Source organism: Syngnathus typhle, linkage group LG5, assembly GCF_033458585.1.
Source record: "Syngnathus typhle isolate RoL2023-S1 ecotype Sweden linkage group LG5, RoL_Styp_1.0, whole genome shotgun sequence".
NCBI lineage: Eukaryota > Metazoa > Chordata > Actinopteri > Syngnathiformes > Syngnathidae > Syngnathus > Syngnathus typhle.
In genome coordinates this window covers 19,770,213-19,786,574 of record NC_083742.1, presented here as the reverse complement: position 1 = coordinate 19,786,574, position 16,362 = coordinate 19,770,213, and the positions used below count along the sequence as shown (strand labels likewise).

The following is a 16,362-nucleotide window of genomic DNA, read 5'->3' as shown; positions in this document are numbered from 1 at the left end:
TTCATTTTGTTTTTACTTCACTGGTTCTTTTATCTCAAACTAAATATTTTAGGTTGCATTACCTGACATGTTTCGGCTTGTACTTCAGTCCTGCATTTTAAGAATTATTCCCCATAATAATGTTTGGACTCGGAGCTCGGCGGTGCACTATTCTTTAAGACAACAATGTGTGCTAGTTAATTGATTCAAGTCATTTTAACTATCTTCACTGGAGGCACAAAAAAAGAATGCATAGAAGACAAAGTGAAATAAATCACAGTACAGTACATTTAGCTGTTGTTCATTGCGGTGGCAACAATAAAGTGCTAGCACCACCCACTGGTGTTGGATTGCGAGAGAAAGTCATTTCAGGATAACAAATATGATACATTAGTGCACTCTGGTGTTAAGAAAAAGATAATGCACACTTTGACTAGCATCATTAAATTGCCATGTTAACTTCACATGTTTTTTTTCATTCTAGACAGTTGTATGGTTTATACTTTCGCTCTTACCTGTTAAAAATAATCAATATCTCTTGAACTTTTAAATTTCTCTTTTTTGGATCAAGTTGGAAGAAATGACAAGGTAATCTGCACGATTATTTATTCTTCCTCACTATAGATTTAACACATGGGACAAACTCTTACCTCTACCGCTGCAGGGTAGCGAATAATTGGAGTTTGCCACTCAATGGTGAGCTTCTCTCTAAGTTTCTTGTCGTCGTCTGGAACAACCATGCATCTATCAACGGTCAGCTCTGGGTATAGCACCTGGAGACCACCGCTTCAATAAGCAGAAAGAAAGAAGAATTCAGTGACAATTTAGCTTACCGTTTTTTCCCATGTATAATGCGCAAAATTTAACTAATTTATTGTCCTAAAATCTGGGGTGCGCATTATACATGGGTACAAAAAAAAAAAAACAATTATTATTATTTTTTTTAAATCCGGATATGATACGGAGGCCGCCATTACAGATGCCCTTTCTTCTCTGCTGTCCACTTCAAACACGCTCCATACGAACACAATGCTCTTGTATCAGACACTTGCTGGATCACCTGCTCGTTTGCTGTCACAATGTACCCTACACAAATCCGAAACATTTCTTCGCTATCGAGTTTGCTAGCGCATGCGCAGTGATACTGACCGGCAGAATGACATCCGGTTGTTCCCAAAGATTATCTTTTTACCGAAATAATTTTATGTTTACGGACTTAAGTAGGAGTCAAAATTTGGGTGCGTATTATACATGGGTACAGGCTTTTTTTCCAGCATCAACATGCCATTCTTAGGGTGCGTATTATACATGAGGGTGCATTATACATGGATAAAAACGGTACTTAATCATGTTTACTTAAATAAATCGTCTGACAGTTTGAATGCATGACAGAAAGATTGACAGTACAATCTTTTTTTTTTTTTTAAATGTCAGTGCTATTTTCTCGTACTTACAAACAAAAATGCTCATTCTCGACGCCCAGGAGAACTGCTGAGGCCTCCTTGAGGTGAGACCCCCACATGCAGCCAAATAAGAGCAGGAAAACGGGGAGCTGCAAAATAGATAAAATGTGCGTAGTTCAAGCAGAATTGGGACTGATTTCACGCCAAACTGTGTCAGTGAAGGTGCTATGTTAGCAGCAGCATGTTTATCAAGTCGCGTATGGGAGCTTCATGAAATCCAAAAACGTAAACAAGACGAGACTGGCCAGATAGACAAAATAACAACAGTCGATATTTCAGTAGGCCGCAAATCCACGGAAGTTCCAATCGATCGATAATCGCAAGCGTTACTTGAATTGAAACTTTTCCCGAAGTTTCTCGACGAATCTGTAACATATGTTCATACCATGGCGTCGAAGTTGTCAGCAAACAGGTTTCAAATGTCAGCTGAAGTCGCGATCGCCCGCCCGCCCACAAAGTTGCTGATGACAACCACACTTCAAATAAAGAAACAACAATTACGTCTTCTTATTTTTTAGCACAGCAATGGCGCTCCATGCAGGGCTGCTTTGTATATGATTTTTATGAACAAGTTTCAAGTGTCTCGTGGACTATAAATAAAAGACTGCTATGGACATTCCTTTTTTTATGTAGTAAATTTATTTACATATTTTCAAGAACACATGCTACAGAATTCCAGATTTCAATAAACAATACAAAGATCTTTTGGAGAATCAAAGCCACCCGATGACTTCAGGAAAACGTCACCTAGGCTTAGAACACTGAGAAAACATTCAAGTTCTTTTTTTTTAAGTTTCTTTTTTTTTTGAATTTCCAAACAAGGCCTCTTAAACTATGCAATAGTGATTGTGCAGCATATACATATTTATATATTCCTGGTGCTGCTTAAGCTCCCTTTGGTTTGTGCTTTTCTGCAGCGGCAATATTAGCACCCAAACACAAAATGGGCTCTCGAATAAATTGTATTATCTTTTTCTTTTTTCTTTAACTTTACCTGACGTTGTCTACATAGCTAATGTTTTGAGTCATTTGAATAGAACCGTTTGCTACAAAGCAGTGCAAATTTGTAGTCTGAAATTTAAATATGCACAGTAGAAAACCTTTGTTGGATATGCACCGTAGCTTATCGCTTGCGTTTATTTACAATTTTTAAATCCCAGTCTAATTTTGTGTGGTCTCACTATTTTTTTATTGAATAATTCTAGCTTCAATGGAATAAACCCATTTTAAATCCCTGCATTCATTAGATGACTAATGCTGCAAATGTATGTTTTTTTTTCTTTTTTTAAACTTAGCCTCATCTTGGCCAGAATATTTTCTCTCTGTTGTGAGCATGAAACAAGATATGCAGAGTTCAAACGAAAGCACTCATATTGCACACAGATTGCTTGACATCCACATTCTGAAATATGAACATTGCTACCCACAAAGGAACACTACTTTACATTCAATACCATACACTGACACTGTACATTAAGGCGTGAGGTGTCATTGATGTCAAACATCAGCGGAAATTGTTCTAAAAGCGATACGCAGAGGCGTTAAATGCATGTTCATAGATGAAACACACCGCTGGAGGGAAAAAAATATATCAATACTTATTATTCTGCTGACTAACTAACTATTCATTAACAATGTAGAGTGTTTTTTTCTTTCACGTGAAACACAATGTATTTTTGTTGCTTTGAGAGAGGAGCTACATGCTTATCATTGTACAACAAAGGGGTGGAGAACCCTTTCCAATCAGAAGGATTTTCATTTTTTAATCAAATCCCTGGACTAACCTAATCATAAAATGTAGCATTATTACAGTACAAGCAGGAAATGGGTTTAGACACCAGTTTGTTTCGTATCCCTTTCCCATTTGAAGCTCTTGTTGGGACTCTGAATATTTCATAATAAAAATAAAATGTGTTTTATTGATTCTATTACGTGCTACGTTGTAATGCAAGTCTAATTTAAACATCTCTACTTTGTCGTAATACAACCATATGTAAGTGGAGGCCAGCAGAATGACTCATTGGGTCATTTTTCCACAACAGTAAGTCGCTGCACATAAACGATTAGTCAAGCCTATATTCCGTAACGTATTAATCCATGATAGTGTGCTGTCCTGCTCAATGCCTGCAGCGCACAATATAAAGTAACCGCACATGACACAGTTTAACGACCAATGTACAATTTACAATCCTCCCTCGTCCACCCACAATCACAAACGAGACACAACATGACCATTTGAAACACTGTAGTGCAAAGTGTGAGAAATGACCACAAATGAACAATACATCTTTGTTTTTCCAGAAATGGGTTTGTATCCCACTGGAACATTTTGAGCAGCAATTTTTCGATGATGTCATACTTAATGTCTTGTCATGTTAAAGAAAAGCAGCTTCTCGTGTATGGCGAGGAGTCCAAAAAGAGCTAGCCTAGAGCTAGCCTACCGCTAGCTAGCCTAGAGCTAGCCTACCGCAGTTAGCTATTGGCTGGCTAACCAGTTATTAATGATCAGATAATTCCCCTTCCCTTGTGATGATAGATCTGATCTAATCTTTTTTCTTGCATTTGAAAGAAAACACGAAAAATTGGGGCTCCCTTGTGTCTCGGGACAATGAATGCATTCGTGTAAACGACAGCCCTTGTGAGGCCACAGACAGGATCACGACACATAATAATCAATAGCGAGCGTTTCCGGACACACTCTTAGCTCTGCAAAGTGAATGAAAACATTCAAGAAAAGTAACGCAAGTGCCAATAGTGTCACATGTAGACACGATTCCAGTTAACATGGTCGGTCTTGTTGGTGAGGACAGCAGACTGTTCTCACTGTGTGGTAGATTGTACAAACACTTAAGGACAAAGTGCCATATCTCTGAGATTTGGGTTGTGTGTTGATTTGCTGGTTGTTGCAGCTAATAAGCAGCACTTGGTTACCACTTCAGGTTAGATGAAGATTATTATCATACAGGTGAAAAGTTTGTAAATATATATATATTCTCTTTTGGGTCATTTGCAAGAATTTCTTTTGGGTGTTTTTGTGGGCACCTCGATTTTTTTGTTAAGAGCTTGAAAACTATTTGAATGCAATCACCCCAGTTCCTTTGCACTTGCTCAGATGACGGCAGAAGAACCAGAAGAAGAAGAGTTTGAGTTGGGGGATGAAGGAAGGTTCCAGAAAAGCCACTTGCGCTTACACTGGCGCCTCTGGTAAAGGTAGTCCTCCTTATCACGCTCCTTCCGAGCTCTTTGGTAGTGGTCGTCCTCTTTTAGGAACCACACTGGTGGCCAGCGGTGCTTCTCAAAGTATTCTTGGTTATCTGCGTTAGAAATGAAGAATGACGTCATGGTCGGATTCATTCCAATTCCAATCGACCCCAATTGAAAGTTAGCTACTTTTACAATCGAGTAGCTTCCACCTGCCAGATGAGTGTTAACTGCAAATTGTTTTCGCTTCCTGCACTTACCTGCAGACTTGGCCTTCATGTCTCTGGGGAACTTGCGGCAAACGCTGTTGTAGTTGGTGCAGATGTGGTGAAGGCACCAGCCGGTCAACTGCTGGGCACCGTGGAACTATGCAAAGACCAATCAGTGAGAATTCACGCTCTGCTTTATGAAGATTGGAGTATGGCCCTACCTGGGCCATGTCCAGATACACCAAAACCTCTCCATCAATGTCAGCCCCCATCATTGCTGCCTCTGTCAGCACCGTCACCGTGTAGAGTTCTGTGAGGAATCCCGTAAATCAATGTCAATTCAGACGTGGCAGACGTACGGAAATGTTTTACCTGTAAGTGCAACCAAGTGGGGGAGGCAGAGACGGTTGGCAAGAACGATAAGCTCCATCGCATCCAGGTCACTGCGAGAACAGAAGCGACCCGTGTAAAGATACTCCAGCACGGCCCTCATGCAGCTTCGAGTGGTGTTGGGAAACAGCACCTGGAGTAAGAATCATTCACAGGTTTGGTGTTTTGCTACCAGCTGAAAGGTGAACCGCAGAAGCCCGAGTAATCCCATTACGACACATTTGCAAGCCTCTAATTCAATTACACTTTGTACACAGAGCACACAGCGAAGTGGTGACGGTAACGACATTCACGTCGTGGTGTTTAATGAGTACAAATTATGAGCATAGTCAAATTAATGTTCATTTGCACGTGTTTTTTTTACCTCTTTTGTGCAACTCTCCACAAAAGGTCCACCAAACATAGCCGCCATCCAGTCACAACTTGAGATGAGCAGAGGCTTGTGGGCCATTATGGTTCCGTCGTCTAACTTGAAGATTACGTCTGCGCGGCAAAGACGACACACCAATTTGGCATTTGATTTCCATCACCAAACATAAATTGGGTAACACCAGCAAAATGGCAACTTGTTTTATCTTGCCAAAGCGCAATTTGATTATATTTTTTAATCAGCTCCTCCAATTTGGAGCCAAACCAGATTACAACAACCAACATATTTATTATTACTTTACAGTTTGGCGATAATGTGATTGGAAAAGTCTTTTTGTGTGAATTGGCTCGGCCTTGGCAAGATAATAAAACACGTTTGTATCTACCAGAGAAGGTTCCTTTAGCCAAGCACTCTTTGACTCGGTTTGTTCGGCGTACATGGAAGGCTTTGGTGATCTCTTGGTTCATGAAGGCTTCGTTGTTGAGTATATTTGCCACCATCATGCGCAGATCAAACACCTCCAGCAGCTCGGCGATGTGCGCAATGTGCATGAGCTCCTTCTCGTTCTCGTCCAGCTGGCCCGTGTACAGGTAGCGGAGCACGGCTCGAAAGGGTCCGAGCTGCATGGACCGGTCCATGTGTACGACGGTCATGGGCCTGGGGCTGTACGTTATGGGGTCGTCCACCAGCTCCTCCTGGATGCTGACGAACGCCCGGCTCCACGAGGGAAGCAAGCGGCCTCGACGGCCTCCTTCCGAGTCCTTCAGGGTTCCGTCACTGGTGCAGGCTCTCAGGTTGGCCCTGTCGCCTTCGTCGTTGCTCTCGCACACGTCGAAGCTGGCGGCGCGCATCAGCAGCTCTCGGCCCGAAAGCGGACCGCGACTGGGCCGTTCGCTCTCCTCCTTTTGCGTTTCCATGATGAAGAGGTCGTAGAACTTTGAGGAGGATGTGGATAAGTATATCTTGTGCGCAAAGATCTTCTGGCGCTCCTGCAGCACCAGGATGACGTCGGCGCAGTGCGGGTCCTCCAGAAGACCCACCGGGTGCTCTTCTGTGGTGGTCGGGGGCGGTGGCACGGTGATTATAGGCGGCGGGGGTTTGGGCGGCAGGAACGGCGCCTGGAGGAGCGGCCGCTGCACATTTCGGAGATGAGACTTCCAAAATTGCAGGTGGCGGCGCGAGATAAGCGCAGCTCGGATGGCGTTGTCAAAGACGTCCTTGACTCCGAATTGAGCAACGACGCTGGTTTCGTAATACGGCACTCCCAACTCTTTGGCCACCTCTCGGCCTCTCTCTGGGGGAAGTATCTCATTTGATTTAATGGGTCTGAAAAAGAACATTCAAATGATGTCATTCAATTTTATAGATATAATCAAATGGGAAAATATATGTAACGTTTTTTTCCGTGTATAGTGCGCAAAATTTAACTAATTTATTGTCCTAAAATCTGGGGTGCGCATTATACATGGGTACAAAAAAAATGTTTAATTTTTTTTTTAATTTTTTTTTTTTTTTTTTTTTTTTAAGTCCCAATGATCGTCACACACGCAGGGAGGCAATGGGTCCCATCTTTATAGTCTTTGGTATGGTCTTAACTAGGCTGGATGTAATTTTTTTTGTTGGCGTTGATTTCTCCGACTGCCCGTAAACGCACCGCCGCGCACGGGAAAGAGGCGGCTCTGTATGGGAGAGACGTTGAAGAGGAATAAAAACACCCTTGGAAACCAAAACTTGCCCCTCGTCGTGACTCGGAGCCGCAACAAATGTTTCGGATTTGTGTAGGGTACATTGTGAGACAGCAAACGAGCAGGTGATCGAGCAAGCCTTGTCTGAACAGATATATATATATATATATATATATATATATATATATATATATATATATATATATATATATATATATATATATATATTTTTTTTTTTTTTTTGTCCAATTTAATGATGCCATGAGCTCATATTGCTTTACTATCCATGACTGGTCATTTTGTTCTTTAAATATCCATCAGTCACCATAATCCTTATCCCAAGTCTTAAATAGTATTTTCCTCCTACCTTGCCAAAGGCCTCCGCGCCCTGTTCACTGCCTCCAGATCAGCGTAGCGTAGGTCCAACTGACAGCCCACCAGGATGACGGGCGCCCGGGGACAAAAGTGCTTAATCTCGGGGTACCACATGGTCTTCACGTGATACAAAGAGTTCGGGTTGGCAATGGAGAAGCACAGTACCACCACATTGGACCTGAATCCAAACAAATGCATGATTCAAAACAAAGCAACTTGTATAGTAAATTGCTCATGGGCACATTTTATTTCTCTTCACTCACCTGCCATACGCAAAACGTCTGTCCTTGTGGTGGTCCCCGAAAGTATCCCAGAGACGCAGGGACACACTGACATCATCAACCACATCTCTGGAGCGCTCCAAAACCTTGAAAAAACAGGCCGGTGAATCCTTTTCTAATCAAGGGTGAGCAACACAGTCCGAATAGTGGTAAGAGTTAGCATCCTCACCTCCTGGCATACTCTGTACTGGTCTATAGCCCAGACCGTGGGCACGTGTGTCGCCAACAACTGGTATTGTGTGAGCGTGGCGTTGCAGGCCCTGGCACAGATGAGGCGTGTCTTCCCCACGGCGTTGTCTCCGACCACCACGCATTTGATGGTTTCAACGTTAGGCCTCTCATAGTCCATATCAGAATCTGTCAAATGCGAGCTGAAAGAAAGACCCAAGGCGAATGTTCAATCGATCGATGGCGCTCGTATCGACAACGTGGCTCCTCTTTCACACTCTGCACACTGAGCGAGCGGTGAATGGTCTCGTGACTTCCCATTCACAAGTCCTCCGTTCTTGACGTCACGTGAGCATTTTTTTTATTTAAAGAGGCAAGCAGACAAAAATAGAAAGCACACTCGTTCATATTATCATCGTATTAAGAAGCAGAGTTGGTCAAAGTTGTAAATCCAAACAAAGGCCCGAGCCCCAACTTTCAAAATGCCAGGCAGATGTGCTTATATGTGATTATTTGTGCATCTGGAAAATAGTGTGGGTCGAGCCAGGAGTGGTTTCCAAGGTAACTGTCGCCTCTCTCTCCTCTTGTGCTATCAGGCGCTCCCATCTTTGGATTCAAGCTGGAACTGTCTAATGGAGATTGTCGCTGAGCTACAGCCAATGTCATTTATGTTTGTGAGCACAGTGGAGTCAGACAGTCCTTCTTCCGATGAAAGAAAGAGAGAGAGCTTTAGTCTAGTCATTGTCAATGGATCTATTTTTGTCTGAATCAAATCTTAACAGTCTTCCTCCATTTCAGCACCATCGGAAAAACGGACAGTGAATTGCTCATTCTTTCGGGATCAATGCATCTTCTGCCATTCATAAAAAAGCAGCCTTCATTGAAATCTCGCCATCACTGAAGGTGCCATTATAAAACAGCTGAGTGAACATGGTCTCGATGACTCCCTATCAACAAAGCCGCCTTTCATTTTCATATTCCTGCGCGCTACGACGTGTTCATTGAATGATGCAAAATAGGATGGGTCACATTTCCATCTCCAAGCTAATGATGTTCTCCCGTCATGCGGCTGTGCTGCATTACGCCTTACGTAACACCACCGTCACTCTTGGCCGTGCTACCACAGCAAAACAAGAACGTTGTGTGCTCCAAAAAAAGAAACACATCCAAAGCCGCCTTCTCCCCGCTTACCGTAACGCGAGGAAGTGTCGCATGGGTTTGCTGGAGGGACCAGACTCCATCGGATGCGGCTCTGCACCTGGCGGCAACCCGTGTTCAACCTCATCTTCGAAAACACGCTACTCCGGATGGATGGATGGATGGATGGATGGATGGATGGCAAACAATAAGAGCAGAAGAAGAAATCCGAGTGGCGAGGACGCCCAGCACTCACTCGTTCTCGCCCGCCGCCGCCGCCGCCGGTGCTGCAGCCGTGACGGTCATGTGGATGCTTCCACCTCAACGCACTCCATCGGCCTCTGTGGCTAATAATAGAGCAGGAGAGAGGGAGGGAGAGAGAGAGAGGAGAGGAAGAGAGAGAGGCCGGCCTGCAAGGAGGGGGAGAGAAAGCCGGCCCATTACTAAACAGTGATCCATTTTAAAGTGGCATCAATCTCCTTCCACTGATCCTCGGTGGCCTCGAAAGAGCAACACATGCTCTTTAATCGGTCTCAGCAGGGTGTTTTGGAAATCACATGGCAGCAGCTCATTGGGACATAATGCTGCACTTGCCATGGCTAACTAACACCAACAGCAACAAACGCCAATGATTTTTTTCTCATGATAAGTAGCATTTAAAAAAAAAAAAAATCACTTAGTTCTCCAACGACCATCATGTGCATTATAGGCCAAAGTCTTAATTGAAAAAAAAAAAGGAGTAGATTCTTTGTCCCGGTGTAGATTTCCACTGACAATAAGATTGCTTAGTGCTATTTTCAAATGCTGCAGCCACTACTACTTTATGCCGGTTAAAGAGCAATAAAGCTTCCCTCTTCGGCTCTGGAAGAAAAAAACAACACTTTTTGGACTGACCTCTTTCAAAATCATTGCTGCAATATTAAGCCTGTACCACCAGGTGGTGCTGACACTTTATTTTTCTGCCGCTCCAAATGCTTGAAAAACTGCCATTCCGACTCATTTTAGGTTGGAGGAAGCAAACTGCCATTCAAACTAAATGACGCAACAAACCCGCCCGCACGAATGTTTCATATCATCCAACAGAGTTGCGATCCATACAAACTATTTCCAAACAACTGGCAACCAATCCCAGCTATTAATTGTGTTTGATACCAAGTCCATTTTTTTTTGTTTACTGTTGTGAAAAATATCATATCACCAAGAGTTACTTTTTTATACATAATTCAATTTTATAAATACACTCAATCTTCACCATCGCAAGGTAGATTAGCAACCGTTGTTTGGCACTTTATGCTTCATTTCCCAACTTTGATTATTTAATTAAAGGGAGCAGAATGAAAAGCCAATTGATTTTTTTGCAGAACGGTGGCAGGAAGAAAAAAGTAGAACTTCAAGTTGAAAGAACCGGGAAATAATGTCCTGAGAAGTTAAAGAAAGAATCTTACACCATGTACTTGCATCAATAAATCACATGTAACATAAAAAATGGCAGATGACATCAAGTTGGGCCCGGTGACAGAAGCCAAAACACGATGATTCACGACCACTTGGCGTAAAAATTGTGGCGTGGCATAAAAATCTCTCGTTGCCCGCGGAAACCTCCCCTTAAATATTCACAAACTGAAACGCGTGTGCTGATTTTCCACGCTTTATGTGTCATTGTGCAGTGTCAGGGTCTCCTTTACTTTTGCCGTTGTGTAATTATTGACAACAGGCTAAAGTGAACTCTGTGCTGGAGTCCACCAGGCCGAGGTCTTGTGATGCATTCCGAGTGCCGCGTATGTGTTGCTCTCTTAGACACACGCTCAATGGCTGCTTACAAAGACTCCGCAGCGCCTTTCTCTCTGCACGCGTACCACGTCTCGGAGGAACTGGGCTTCGTTTTACCAGAACCTATGGTTGGTATTTTTCACCACTAATATTTTGGGAAAGTAGCTTGTAAATAATAGCCGATTGGTAGTAAGCGGTGCCCGGAAGCTCTCAAATGATTGAAGTGAAAATATCATTTGAATGCAAATTTTTGGTTTGCTAAGAGTCAAAACTGCTCACTTAGCAGTTAGAAAATGGACCGCCTAGCTCGTATGCTAGCTACTGCTATTGATTTGAATCAATTGACCGGCGGAAGCCGCATTCTGGCATTCTCTTTGCTTTGTCTTGAACTTTTACAAGTTCATTTTTCTATAAAAACTTTTTGTACAGAACATCTCAGGTCACCCAGTGGAACAACTGATTGTAACCTCTGCCCCACCACATCATCTGACCTTAACTAGTCTAACATTGTCATGCAATCCCCATTGTCGTAACCAACTCCATCTTCCTGCATTTATTTCCAAAGCAAGAACTTCCACCTTACTACCAACCATGGATGGACATTGCCCATCAAGTCCCAGAGCTTGTTCTCGCACATGAATTGCGCTCGCGTATTGAGAAGGTAAATGGACTCCACAAATTGACAAAGCCACTCCATCAGATTTAAAGAGTGGGGTATTTGTGCAGATGCCTCAACTGAGCATCCAGTTCCTGCAGAGACATAGGGAACTCCGGCTTGCCCACCTGGCCCTCGGTGTCATGACCATGGGATATGTTTGGCAGGAGGGTGAGATCGACACAGTCAAGGTATCTCTCATGGTTGAATTATTATTTTTTTTTATTTGATATAACTTGCCCCCTTGAGCCCCCTTTGGACAGGGGAAAAAAAATCCTAGCGCTGCCCCTGGTTACAGGTAACACTAATGGTGGATTCAATTTTGAAATGATGTGTCTTGGTCTTATCTTGTTTGGTGGATGAGGTTTAGATGTTACAGCAACAAGTAGGCTGACATGCATTCTCTGCGCATCATCTCCATCCAAGATGCTGCCGCGCACTCTGGCTGTTCCATACTGGGAGCTATCCCGACGCTTAGGCCTGCCTCCAATTCTCACCCATGCTGACGCCGTGCTAGCAAACTGGCGCAAGAAGGATCCAAAGGGGTGAAGCCAAATAACTGCTGAGCAAGTCTTTGTTGTATTGGGAAAAAAAAAAAAAAACTCATCAATGTTCTGTTGTTCCCATTTTTCCGGCATTTCCCGTAACAGGCCGTTAGACATTGGGTGAGTGCGTTTTTAAATTGTTTTTAGAGTTGTATTCAAGAGTGTCAACTAAAGCTGAATTTGCTTCCCGCAGGAACTTGGAGCTGCTGGTCAGTATTCCTGGAGGTGAAAATGTGCGAGGCTTCTTCATCGTCACGCTAATGGTGGAGCTCGCAGCCATTCCTGCTCTGAAGGTGAAGCTGTGTCGCTGTTTTGTGTTTTAAACTCATGTTGAGACATTTCATCTTCAAGAAATACAAATTCAATTTTGGTCATTTTTAATTTATTTTATTTGCGTATCATGTTACCATTTACATTCCAGTACGATTTATTTTTTATTTATAATTTTCCCATTTATGCTCCAAGCATTGTGACTGTGTTTCAGAGCATTCCTAAAGTCATCAATGGTGTCAGATGTGCTGATACTAAAGCTGTGGCCCAAGCCTTAGGAGACATCAGCCAATCTATGGACAAAATGGCCAAGTGCCTCAGACTACTGCACGGTAATGGCTTCTTGAAATCAAAAGCAGAATTATTCCTTGAGCACTTTAACCAAAGGACTGCATTTTCCTCATATAGAACATGTGGATCCTGCTGTCTTCTATGGCATCATGAGGATCTTCTTATCTGGGTACTTTTTGTAACATCAAATTTGAGGTAGCAGAAGTCTACACACCCCGAGTTCAAACGCCTTCTCATTTACTCCTCTCGAGCACATTTGATCACCCCCTCCCTTCGGTTATTATTTTAATGTCAGGGGTGTGTAGACTTTTCAACTCACTATAGATATGAATTATTTTTTTTTTACATCACAAAATGTTCGATATTGTCCGTATATGGGACCTTCTTCCACAGATGGAAAGACAACCCGTGTATGCCAAAAGGTCTGGTTTACGAAGGCGTCCAAACAGAACCAATGGAGTATTCCGGAGGGAGCGCCGCGCAGAGCAGTTTACTGCACTGCTTCGATGAACTTCTGGGAGTCAAACATGAAGCGAAAAGTGGTAAGAGTAGCGTCGGCTTTATTTGAGGCCCTTTTACGTGATGACGCTTTCACCTGGCAGGTGCCTTTCTAACATGCATGAGAAATTACATGTTACCTGCTCACAAGCAACTCATCCGGGACATCTCGTTGCAACCCTCCCTGAGAACGTTTGTGCAGCAACACGCCGACCAGCAGCTAACTGAAGCCTTTCAGGAATGCATCAGCAAATTGTTGGCTTTGCGCAACTATCACATCACCGTCGTCACTCGCTTCATCACAATCCCCGCCGCTAAAGCCCGCCAACTACGGAACCAGAGCAAGGAGGCCGAAGCGCTGGAGACGGTCAGCATGGCCCCCGTGGCGCTGGAGGAACGGGGCACCGGCGGCACCGGCATCATGAGCTTCTTAAAAACTGTGAGGAATGAAACCAGAGACACTCTGCTGCCGGCAACGAGCCAAGCCACGACGCACAATAGCTGAAGCGGGAAATCACAAGGGATTACTCAGCCTATCATTTTATATGGGATTTGTAATTGCATTTTTAGTAAACATTTCGAAATAAAGCGACACATTTTGAGGAAAAGAAAAAAATGAATACCGTAATTTTCGGAGTATAAGTCGCACCGGAGTATAAGTTGTACCAGCCATAAAATGCCCAAAAAAGTGAAAAAAAAACATATATATGTATATAAATCGCTCCTGAGTATAAGTCGCCCCCCCCACCCAAACTATGAAAAAAAACGCGACTTATAGTCCAAAAATTACGGTAGTTATCAGAGTTCAGAGCCGTTTTCATGTTCTAAGGCAGGGCTGTCAAACTTATTTTTGGGCTGCATCATAGTTTCCTTCGGAGGGCCATTGAAATTGCCAAGCCAAATAAATGTGTGAATGTGTCATTATATTTTGTGTCGGCTACACAACAAACAAATGACTACCTAGTTTTCAAAACAGAGACTAAGGGAAAACGGTTCAAATATTTGAAGAATATGAATGTTAATTAGTAATGTTAGTATTGACATGAATTTGATGCACAATTTGTGTTTGCGGGCCACACCAAATGATGTGGCGATCCCTATCTGGCCCGCGGGCCTTGTGTTTGATACCTGTGTAAGGGAATGGGAAGTTGTACAATAACCTATGGGGTCCCACTCTTGTTGTTTTCTAGATAATACACGCAAAATATTAGACTGGCAGCTTGTTTAAATGGTAAAATGTCATGAAAAGATGACTTTTGCCATTGTGATAGTAAGAGGCCCTTTTGCTTGACGTTTTATTTTGCCCGTAAACAAGCCTTAGCCGCATAGACGTGAGCGCCACCCATTATTTAGTCCAAACCATAATTCAAACCATTTCTGTTACTTTCTATGAAATTCAACCGCTAACTCCTCGTCTCATTTGAAGTGTAATCCAAGAAAGGCATTGTCTTGTCCCAAATCTGTGTCGCTGGATAGCAAAAAAGAGGTAATTACTGAAAACCAAAACTTCTTGGGAGGTTATTTACAGATTTGGTTCAAGTAAAGTTTCGAGCGACCCAAGATGCTTCCTATTTAGCTTTAGGAAGAAAAGGGCAAAATTGTAGGCATGTTAAATACAGGATATTCATTTCCATTCATCCGTTTGTGGCTGAAGCGCTTGGAGCAGACTTTGGGGGAAAAGTAGAAATGAAATAAAAACAATTTCAATCAAATCAATAAAAAACAGCCCTTCACACGGGACATTTCTTTTGCTTCTTTTCTTCACGGTCAACACAAAGAGAGAGCTATTTATAGACGTGTTGCGATATCAGGTATCCCTCAACCAAAATACCCCACGCTGAAATATTCACACCCTGGAAACTTTCCATCTCATGAAATAATCAGCCGTTGTCACGTCTTCATTCAGCGGGCGCAGCTTTGCTTTGCGGTGGCATCATCATCAGGTTGAGGCACAATGCGGGGCCATCACTTGGCAAAATGGTTACCTCAACGCTCCTGTCATCCCTCCCTCAGCCCTCACAATACTTGCTGATACCGAGAGTGTGGGCAACATGAAGAAGGGACGGATTGTGGCTCACGCTGTGTAATCTTCACCTTTCCTGGCTCCTCTCCAGCGGTGTTTCATTACAACGACACCCAAGCGAGATGTGGCAATTAGACGTGACAATTCGGCCGTCCTGGGTGACCCAGCTTATCGTGCCCTCCACAGCCAGGCGAGGAAGAAAAAAAAAGATCTCCAGCGAAGGGAAAACACAATCTGACCAGCACGCAATTGTGCCAAAGAAAAAAGATCGACTTTCATCATCAGGAAATGAGACTGGACTAAAAGAGAGCGGCACTGAAGGGGACAACTGAAAAGAAAGAAATATTCATAAAATACACCATAATGTTATAAATAACTTTTTATTGCTATTGATTGTCATGTATGTCCAAAATAAATCCCACAAGGAATTGTGAAAAATACAGAAAATGCAAAAATACGCATTAGGAACCGAGGGGAAGTTATCATCTTACCCCTGAAATATTTTGTATCGAATTATATTTACACAGAGGCATTTGAAAATACATCCTTTAGTCTTCATTCTTTCAAATTTCAAAAATTTCTTTCATCTGGTCGGACCCGAGCTCCAGCTGTTTGATGATCTTCTGATGGAGGACTCGAGTTGAATTCTCAGTTGTCAAATCTCTCCCAATACAACAGTGCATTACCGTAATTTTCGGACTATAAGTCGCGTTTTTTTTCATAGTTTGGGTGGGGGGGGGGGCGACTTATACTCAGGAGCGACTTATATACATATATATGTTTCTTTTTTCACTTCTTTGGGCATTTTATGGCTGGTGCGATTTATACTCCGGTGCGACTTATAGTCCGAAAATTACGGTATTTCTCATCTGAAATCTTGACCAAACTGCGATGAGAACAAGCTCGTAGGAAATGCTTCCCAACCTGAGAAAGCGTCCCCGAGGTCAGAGAGGCAAAGGTGAGCAGAAACTGACGCAGATATGGAGAGAATTGGACGCTTGTGTTTTCACATGTCATCTGATTAGATCCTTCTTCCAGTGCCAAAGCAAATA

At 43.0% G+C, this 16,362-nt stretch overlaps 3 protein-coding genes across 5 annotated transcripts in view; 1 reads left to right on the top strand and 2 right to left on the bottom strand.

Annotated features, from left to right (window-relative positions):
* The window catches only part of egr3 (early growth response 3), a 39,525-nt gene extending 37,533 nt beyond the window's left edge, over positions 1-1,992 (bottom strand). For all 3 annotated transcript variants that reach the window (XM_061279539.1, XM_061279541.1, XM_061279540.1), the window contains exons 1-3: positions 1,828-1,992; positions 1,434-1,531; positions 630-765 (exon numbers count right to left, since the gene is read on the bottom strand). The gene's annotated coding sequence lies outside the window, so the exon portion shown is untranslated. The remainder of the gene's footprint in view (positions 1-629; positions 766-1,433; positions 1,532-1,827) is intronic.
* A 117-nt stretch (positions 1,993-2,109) lies between these two features.
* The window catches only part of LOC133154770 (rho-related BTB domain-containing protein 2-like), a 28,868-nt gene continuing 14,615 nt past the window's right edge, over positions 2,110-16,362 (bottom strand). Inside the window, exons 2-12 of the mRNA XM_061279756.1 lie at positions 9,515-9,668; positions 9,313-9,419; positions 8,123-8,324; positions 7,936-8,039; positions 7,665-7,850; positions 5,998-6,938; positions 5,607-5,725; positions 5,225-5,375; positions 5,074-5,162; positions 4,904-5,009; positions 2,110-4,756 (exon numbers count right to left, since the gene is read on the bottom strand). Of these exons, the coding sequence (XP_061135740.1) occupies positions 4,551-4,756; positions 4,904-5,009; positions 5,074-5,162; positions 5,225-5,375; positions 5,607-5,725; positions 5,998-6,938; positions 7,665-7,850; positions 7,936-8,039; positions 8,123-8,324; positions 9,313-9,362 (2,154 nt within the window). The 5' untranslated portion in view covers positions 9,363-9,419; positions 9,515-9,668 and the 3' untranslated portion in view covers positions 2,110-4,550. The remainder of the gene's footprint in view (positions 4,757-4,903; positions 5,010-5,073; positions 5,163-5,224; positions 5,376-5,606; positions 5,726-5,997; positions 6,939-7,664; positions 7,851-7,935; positions 8,040-8,122; positions 8,325-9,312; positions 9,420-9,514; positions 9,669-16,362) is intronic.
* Positions 11,011-14,955, top strand: ido1 (indoleamine 2,3-dioxygenase 1). Its single transcript, XM_061279865.1, has 10 exons — positions 11,011-11,156; positions 11,594-11,689; positions 11,755-11,874; positions 12,110-12,228; positions 12,334-12,348; positions 12,422-12,521; positions 12,713-12,830; positions 12,907-12,958; positions 13,183-13,331; positions 13,392-14,955. Exons 1-10 carry the CDS (start codon positions 11,019-11,021, stop codon positions 13,790-13,792), a joined length of 1,308 nt encoding a protein of 435 aa, XP_061135849.1. The 5' UTR covers positions 11,011-11,018; the 3' UTR covers positions 13,793-14,955.